Source organism: Actinia tenebrosa, unplaced genomic scaffold (genome assembly GCF_029948245.1).
Source record: "Actinia tenebrosa isolate PJP-AT-01 unplaced genomic scaffold, QUT_ActTen_1.0 PGA_scaffold5__44_contigs__length_20552954, whole genome shotgun sequence".
NCBI lineage: Eukaryota > Metazoa > Cnidaria > Anthozoa > Actiniaria > Actiniidae > Actinia > Actinia tenebrosa.
The window spans coordinates 20,130,095-20,138,618 of NW_028292582.1; the positions used below are offsets into that span (position 1 = coordinate 20,130,095).

At 37.9% G+C, this 8,524-nt stretch overlaps 2 protein-coding genes across 2 annotated transcripts; both read right to left on the bottom strand.

The window, feature by feature from the left end:
* Window positions 1-2,746: 2,746 nt before the first annotated feature.
* LOC116305318 (c-Myc-binding protein) lies at window positions 2,747-4,754 on the bottom strand. Its single transcript, XM_031715206.2, has 6 exons — window positions 4,644-4,754; window positions 4,481-4,553; window positions 4,361-4,409; window positions 3,454-3,583; window positions 3,314-3,346; window positions 2,747-2,901 (listed from the first exon to the last, which is right to left on the bottom strand). The coding sequence occupies exons 1-6, from the start codon at window positions 4,659-4,661 to the stop codon at window positions 2,890-2,892; spliced, it is 315 nt and encodes a 104-aa protein (XP_031571066.2). The 5' UTR covers window positions 4,662-4,754; the 3' UTR covers window positions 2,747-2,889.
* Window positions 4,755-5,152: 398 nt separating this feature from the next.
* On the bottom strand, window positions 5,153-8,263 carry LOC116305317 (kelch-like protein 3). Its single transcript, XM_031715205.1, has one exon. The coding sequence runs from the start codon at window positions 8,185-8,187 to the stop codon at window positions 6,472-6,474; it is 1,716 nt and encodes a 571-aa protein (XP_031571065.1). The 5' UTR covers window positions 8,188-8,263; the 3' UTR covers window positions 5,153-6,471.
* Between the last annotated feature and the right edge of the window lie 261 nt (window positions 8,264-8,524).

Consider the following 8,524-nt stretch of genomic DNA (forward strand, 5'->3'; position numbering starts at 1 on the left):
CCTGCACAGCACTGTCACCGCGTTGCTCGAAGCAACGAACGAATGGTCAGTTAATATAGACAAGGGACTACTTAACGGAGTAATCTTCATAGACCTCCAAAAAGCCTTCGACACCATAGATCATGAAATTCTTTTGTCCAAACTATCGAATTATGGTGTAGATGAAGGCTCACTCAAGTGGTTCCGTTCTTATTTACTGACGAGGTCTCAGCTGTGCAGTGTTAACGGAAGTCTGTCTGAGCCTTGTACTGTGAGCTGCGGTGTACCACAAGGCAGTAATTTAGGCCCACTTTTATTTCTCCTGTATATTAATGACTTACCAAATTGTTTGGCGCAAGCCATAACAAGAATGTTTGCTGATGATACCAGCATCAGCGTTCATGGTAAAAATGTAGGAGACTTGGAACCAAGCATCAACACTGAACTCACTAATATACATCAGTGGTTGTTAGCAAATAAGCTAAGCTTGAATGTAGCGAAAACGGAATTTATGATTATTGGGTCCCGCCAAAAGTTCACAGCGCAATGCGATTCCACTATTAATATTGCGATTAATGGAACTAGCGTTAAACAAGTTGATCACACCAAATCTTTGGGTGTCACTATCGATAAAAACCTTAATTGGTCAGAACATGTTAACAACATTTCGAAGAAAATCTCATCAAGTATAGGGGCTCTAAAACGTGTTCGCCCATTTATTTCGACCGATAGTGCCATCCAAATCTACGAAGCCTTAATTCTACCCAAACTGGACTATTGTAGTGCAGTTTGGGATGGATTAAGTGATAAACTATGTGTTCAACTACAAAAGCGTCAAAATCGAGCGGCTAGAGTTATCACAAGATCTAACTATGACATAAGATCTAGCCATCTCCTTGACCAATTAAACTGGGATACACTTGCAGTTCGTCGTAAAAAACAAAAAGCCCTACTAATGTTTAAGACGATGCAGGGACGTACACCAGTTTACTTACAAAACCTTTTCTCCGACTACCATACTAAATACAACCTTCGAAATCATGATCATAAACTGTCAATACCTAAGCCACACACTGAATATCTAAAACGATCATTCAGCTATAGTGGGGCAAAATTGTGGAATGACCTACCGTTAAATATAAAAGAGGTCAAGTCAGTACGAAAATTTAAAACGGAAATTGATAGTTTGTACAGTAAGAAAAGTTGTAACTAAGGGCTCCACGGCAAACATGTAAAACAGTAACTAGCTTTTTAATCGTAAATCTTTACTTTTAAATATTTTTAGGCAATCGACTGATGTTTTTACCGTGGCAAAATAAAGAAGCTTCCTTCCTTCCTTCCTTCCTTACCATTGCAAGGGGTCTATATGAAACATAAGTCAGTATATAATTATATAGCAGAGCATAATCTCATCCCCCAGACCTCCCACACCTTCAATGGTGTCACATACTGTCTTCACAGACCAGTCAGTCTGTAACTATGACAACCATCATTGTACTATTATATTGCCACCTAATGAGTAATTTCTGAGTATGAGGATGTAAGTAAGATCTTATAAAACATGTTGCGAGAGTTGTAAGTTGTTTTAAAAAACTTGGGACCCTTTACTTTTTCACCTTCGCCTGCCACAGCATGCCCAAGCAGGTTAACTACAAATTCATCAAGTTTCTATTTCTAAGGTTTTTCATGGTTATGTTGATGATGAGAGGAACACCGACAATGCATGGATTGAAACCATGGTAAGGAATTATCATGAAGAAACAGGCAACATTCTGGGAGGTCAATTTATGGTAAGTAGTATAATATGATTACTTAAGCACGGGCGAATGGAAATCAGCTGGTTTTTTGAGGAGCCAATCAAAAACCTTCTCCCCAACACCAAAGGAATGCGGAATGCTGTGAAACGTCTGCAAAGGAGGCTACTGGAAATATTGCTATTTTGGACTGTTAATGTATAGTACTAAATGCAACAAAATTATGCAACATTCTTGCACTGCAGGTTGCAGAGCAAATGCTGTTTGTATTACCACTAAAACATATAAATAAATTGACTTATTTTTCTATATGACATAGATCAAAGAAAACAAGCAAGACTTGGCTTGGCTAGTGGCAAGTTGTCAGTTGAATTTACCAGAAAATCAAGTCCTATTTTTGAGGAAAGTTGCTAAACTACACAAAGCTTTTTTCTAGCTTTACATTAAAAAACAACTCAACAAAAATTGACCAATCTTGGATTGTGAAAACAGAAATTCAAAACTTATTAAGATTTCTAAAGAAATTTGAACTGATCCAATAAAATTGCAATCAACAAAAAAATAAAAAATTTGTGCTGTTTCATATCTTGTGTATCTAAAGACAATGTGCAATGTCAACAATCTTTGTTCTTTCTGCTTGCTGCATTTTCAGCACTCACATTTAGGGAAGCACAGGTGGCGTAGCGGTGTGAGCGCTCGCCTCTCATCAATGCGACCTGAGTTCAAGTCTTGCCGGGTTCGGTGTTGTATATGAGTAGAGTTGTTTGTTGGTTCTCCCCTGTGCTTCGAGGGTTTTCCGGGTTCTCCAGTTTTCCTCCCTCCGCAAAAATCAACTCCTAAATTCCAATTCAATCATGGAATGAGGGCCACAGGTTTGTTAGCCACTGGCTATTAAGTGCTACCCTCGTGAAAAAAGGACGTTAATTTTCAGTATCATTGGACTTCTTCAAGGCACACAGTAAGACTATACCATTCAGAACCTGCTTTTTGATTGCCCCATAGTAAAACACCTCTTTTGTAATTGTTCAATAATAAGGTTTTATTACCAAGCCAGCTAGATAATGACATTACGCATAGTTGGATAACATTTTATACAAAATAATACAAGTACTCAGGAAGTGGATGAAATCTTTTCCATTTTGAAGGGAAATATGCTTCAACTTTCAGCCTGTAGGAATGAAAAATTGTTTTGTAAAAAAGTTGTTAAATTATCTAACTTATAGGCAGGAACTCTCAGTTGCAAGATAAATATTTTTGATATTTAATCATCGATGAAACATCTAGATCTATCTCGTCTTGAGAATATCTTACTCTTTCGCTGCCCTCACTTGTAAGATATTACCTCAACACTTGAAAATTAATATCTGTATCTCTGCATGGCCATGTAATATCCCCTATGTCTCGCTAAAGTGCTAACCATGCTTTGCATAAGATTTTATCCTTTATATTATTATTTCAATGAGCGAAGTAAATCTTCATTAATTAATTGGAAAAAATGGGAAAATGAACTTACTGACTGCATCTGTAATATTAGATATCTCTTAGATATTTTGTATTTGATCAAAAGAAATATCACTTACTTCCTGTTCAGTTTGAGATTCATAAGTTGAGAGCTGAAAACCAAAGTAAAGAACAGTTACATTCTGCATTTTTATACTTTCAAATTATCAAATGCAACTAAGGTTAGTATACGTCTTTACAAAATCCAAAAATATTGCACCTTTTGCTTGAGCTCAGCATTTTCTGACGTTAGTTGTTCCACCATCTGTTTCAGTTCTGATACCTCTAGTTTTAATGCCTCGACATCTGCGGTCTCCGGTCCTCCTCCATGGAGGTGCATTTGAAGAAAACTTGAATGTGTCAAGGATAGCTTTCTATAATATTTGAAATTCCTATGGGCAGTGAGTGTGTATTAAATTGTTGTTTCAGAAAATATCCATACCTCACCCCCAAAGGTTGTTTCCTACTTAGGGGAGAGAGTGTTGCATAACGACACTAATAGCTAGGAGACTACCAAAGAGGGAGTTATAATTATCATGGACTGAGTAGGGTATGAGTTACAGCTGTACCCTGCTGGTAGAGACTCATTTTGATTTCTCCCAAGCGAGAGAAAGAAGGGAGACTATATGGGCTAAAAATATCTGCAAGTCATTCAATGAAGTCCAGCCAAAAAATGCCATTTGCCTGGCCAAAGCATTGACTAGTCACATTCCAATTAGTCTGATGTCGCCAGTCATCATGACTTGGCATTAAGCAGTCGTTATTTTTAGTTCTTGGGTGTATCATAGATCCAGTAAGTAATCATATTACCAATAGAAAAGCTAATCCTGCCTCTAAGGAAAAGCTACGACACACTATCCTCAAATCACTCTTTTTAGCAAACACACAACTAGCTTGAGAATGCATTTTATTTTCGTAATCCCCTCCCCTACCCCCTTTGTGACTCTAAAAATCCAAAATGGCTGTCCCAGCATTTTATAGTAAACCCTATCAACAAATTAGTTTTACTCACATTACGTAAATGTAAAGACAGTGAGAATCGACTAAATAATACTTCACAAACCTAAAAGTATTAGTAAATTTGATCGTCCAAAATCATACGACAATAAGTTGATATAAAAGGATACTCCAAAGCATTGACAGGTTTTTCTGGTTCTTCGTAAAGGTTCACTAGAACTGAGAGAAAAAGGATAAATTATATCAAGAAGATAACGTAGAGATGATATTTTCAGTGTAAAGGAACTTACCTTTCGTTAAAGCATCGAGAACTCCCGCCTTTTCCAAGTATTTTCTGAACTCTTCTCTTTTAGAATCAGCTACCTGAAAGTAGTCCAAAAAAATGCCCGGAAATTAAAATAAAATGGCTATTTAACGTTACAGATCAATGTAATGATCATTATTATGACTTACTCTGTATTGCGAAGTCATTTTTAATGGTTTTCTGAGGTAAATTGAGGTCGTTTTTCAAGTAAATCTTTTGATGTTTTGTCAGTTAGCAACCAAGAACAACACGAGCAAGAACTGGAGACCAATCTCTCACGACAATATTATTCCAAAGGTAACCCACGAATGCTTACAGAGCCGACTTAAGTTATTGAAGGTAGGGAAAAAAGACTCAGAAAAAGGCTTGTGATCCGAGATCCAAGAAATTATAACCAATCTAAAAGGAACCTATTTTATGTTGGTATTATAGCATTTTTTTCAATATCATACAAACTCATAGCCGCGAGTTGTTGTTGTCCATCAAAATTAATTTCTGACTGGTAGCAGTGAAACCAAATTCCAATGAGCAATTCACAACTAAGTTTAAATGGTAGTGAAAATCGCAGTAAATCCTTTGAAAATATATTATATTTTATACTAAAGATTTTTAATAAAAATAATCAGGAACACGGCCCCAACAAGTAGAAACAACTTCGTAACACCATACATACCTTAACATTTATTGAAATAACATACCTCTAACCTTACTACACTATAGCATTATGAGTTTTATGAAGATGTCTAATTAATTTCATATTATGATTTAATGGCCTTGTATTGTATTGGAATACTCCATTTTACGGTTCCGTTCAGTGACCATGAATAATAGTTCCAAGTCAAGGTTGGAGTTTCTGCACATATCAAAACTATACTTTTTATCATGCTCGGCAACTGCAACCTTGGCTTGGAACTATTATTCTTGGTCACTGAACCAAACCATAAAACGGAGTATTCATGTAAGGTTCTTTTAAAAAAATCTAGTGTTTCACGTAGGATTTATTGGAAAGAATCTCCCTCAGCAAAGAGGGGCGTGGCTGGCCACCACTAAATTTGCCCTTGATTACATCTTGGATGATTACATCTTGGATGATTACATCTTGGATGATTACATCATGCGAATCCCATGTAAGTTTCCTTATTGCACATGTTGTGTTAAATAAAGCCTATATAGAAATTTTGAACACAAAGTCATACAGTCTCATTAATCAATAATTCATTTATAAGAATACATTTTTAACCTAGATTTTTCTAGTAAATCAGAAATGGCATAAGGCTTTTGCATGATGAGGGGGTAGGGTGAGGCATTTTTGTTCAACAATATTTTAGTAGGTGTCAACAGCATATGGGATAGAAAGAAATAGATTCACCATTTTCCATACATCAGTTCACTGGTCAAAACACAAAGCATTCAGTCGAATTTGCAAGGTTCAGGCTTAGCCTTGAATCACGTAGTTGCTTGTTTTGTTATTTTAATTTCTGCTTGTTTACCATACATCATCAAACTCATCAAAATCAAGGCTAAACCTGCATGCACTGGAGTTTTGAGCATGGTCAATAGTCCCTTTTCTCATTTGGTAAATACTAATGTAATCGTAGACTACCAACTCGTTTGTACAGGTTTTAATTGGCCTCGTTCAAATTAATCCTTTGCAAAAGGCTTGTCTGTAATGTGAAAAAGTTCCAACTCAAACAATACCTATGCTTTGAAATCCAAATGTACTTAAAATGGTTAGTGTGATAAGTGGACTTATAAACATGGCTTAAACCTGTATCAATGAGTCTGTTATCAGTATGGGTAAATTTGAATGAGAAAAAGTCCTATTAACCACAGCTCTTAAAACTCTTAGGCTTAGCCTTGTATCCTGGAGTTGTTTTGTTATCTTAAATTCTGCTTTTGTTTACCAACCTCAGAAGTGAGGCTAACCCCTTACGCTGGTGTCTTAAGACTAGTCAATTTAATATTCTTGAAGCCCAATCACAGTATTGACCTGAGGAGTTCCCCTGGCACAGTGATCACACAGCAACCAAGACCCTCCACTGCAGTCTTTAACCTGGTAAAAACCTCCCATTGGCACTTCACAGTATCATAATACTCTACACCATGTAACTCCCTCCCTTTATTTACTCCACCAAACACAAACAACTTGTTCTTGATCACAGCGACTGCCGCATGTGAGCGTGCAACGCACATTGGTGCAATTGCAGTCCACGTGTCTGTTTCAGGTGTATAAACTTCACATGCATCATGAATGTACGGCATATCAAGTACATCTTCACCACCAATGACGTAAATCTTTTCATTGATGTATGTAGCACATGCACCTGATCTGCGGCTTTTCATTGGTGTCTTCTTATACCATAAATTTGTTTCAGGGCTGTAACATTCACAGGTATTCAGAGGATGATACACTTCATTACTGAATCCACCAATTGCATAGATAAAAGCATCAGCTGCGACAACACAAAGATGTGTGCGGCTGTCTCTCATTGGTTCCATAAACTCCCAGGTGTTAAGCTTTGGGTCATACCTTTGGACCACATTCAGGTGTTGCCCTACTGCATCATGTCCCCCAATGGCATAGATGTAATTTCCATGGCACACAACACCGAGACCTGCTGACTCTTTACAAAGGGACATGACACTTGACCATGTATTTGACCGTGCGTCATAGAGCTCTACACTGCGAACTGCCGATTCTTGCATAGAGGATCCTCCAACTACATACACAACCCCTTCATGCACAGCTACGCCATGGTTCTTCCTTGGAAATAGCATCGGTGCCAAGTCAAAGAACTCCGCAAGATACGGAACAAATACTTGGGCAGCGTTAGTTATTTTGTTGGTCTCGAGCCAACCACCTAGAAGTAGTACTCCATTCTGGCAAGTTCGCGGATTGAATGGCGGTTTATTGTTTTGTCTTTCTTGCGACGAAGACTGGAAGAATTCATCCGTCTTCTGGAGAGCACTTTGACAGCTCTCGCTATTTTTCACCAAATTCTCTTCTTTCACTACGTCTAAAATGTAACACCTTGGTAGAAATATCAAACGCACATGGGAAAACAAGGCATCGAAATGCTTTTTCCTGTCATCGATTTGCAAATTGGTCCAACGCACAATCGCTTCAAAGACTTCCATTTCTTTAGCCACAAGGTCGTCGCACGAAATAATAGCAATGAGTTGTTCAACACTAAGTTTTTCAAAGTCCTCACCCTGAGAAACAGTAGCAAAGTTTTCCAGCGTGTATTTCTGGGCTTCTTCACAAAGATCCTTAAAAGCATATTTCTCTGCGATAGAAAGGACTCCTAAACAATTAGCAGCTGTCAAATTTTGACTCACGAATTCTGTGCTCATCTTCTTTAGCTTGGGAAGGAACATGTAATCGGCCGCTACAGTAAGCTCAATTGCATTGGATTCCGTTAGAATAACAGTTCCAGAGTACAGATACGTTAGAATATCTTCCATTATTTGAGTATTGAGGTCGTTTATCTGGATCGTGTTGTCTTGATTTTCTCTCATTTCGCTGGTGAAGAGCGCTTTGAAGTAAGGACTCGAAGCGGCAAGCACATTGCGATGTGCATTGAAAGGAACTCCACGGACGTTCAAAGTAACATCGCAAAGGAATCCCTCCTTTCGAAAATCATTGATGGACTTCATCGCTTGGTCGCTGAAGTTCGCTTCTTTCCTCGCCATAATCAAATAAAATTCCGGGAAAAAACTGACCAAAATAGATTTCCTCCTCTTACCTCGAACAAGAAGGGCAGGAGTGCACTCGTTCCAGGACTTGCTCACTCATTTTTCCGCTCCAATATATATGCGTTCCATATAATCTTTATTTAGATTCACACGACTGTACATCTGCCTTCAATAGCCTTCAATAGCCTTCAACAGGGTTCATTAGCCTTTAACAGGATTCATTAGCCTTTATTTGCCTCTATCAGGGTTCAATAGCCTTCATCAGGACTCGATAGCCTTCATTTGCCCTCATCAGGGCTAATATCCTTCATTGAGGCTTCATCAGGGTTCATAA

What these genes read in the sequence shown, in the direction of transcription:
- LOC116305318 (XM_031715206.2), bottom strand. An exon ending in TCTCGATGCTTTAACGAAAG is followed by an intron (nt 4,410 to 4,480) that starts GTAAGTTCCTTT and finishes TTTTTCTCTCAG; the next exon opens with TTCTAGTGAACCTTTACGAA. An exon ending in ATGCTGAGCTCAAGCAAAAG is followed by an intron (nt 3,347 to 3,453) that starts GTGCAATATTTT and finishes TTTGGTTTTCAG; the next exon opens with CTCTCAACTTATGAATCTCA.
- LOC116305317 (XM_031715205.1), bottom strand. Translation starts at nt 8,187, where the DNA reads ATGGCGAGGAAAGAAGCGAACTTCAGCGACCAAGCGATGAAGTCCATC.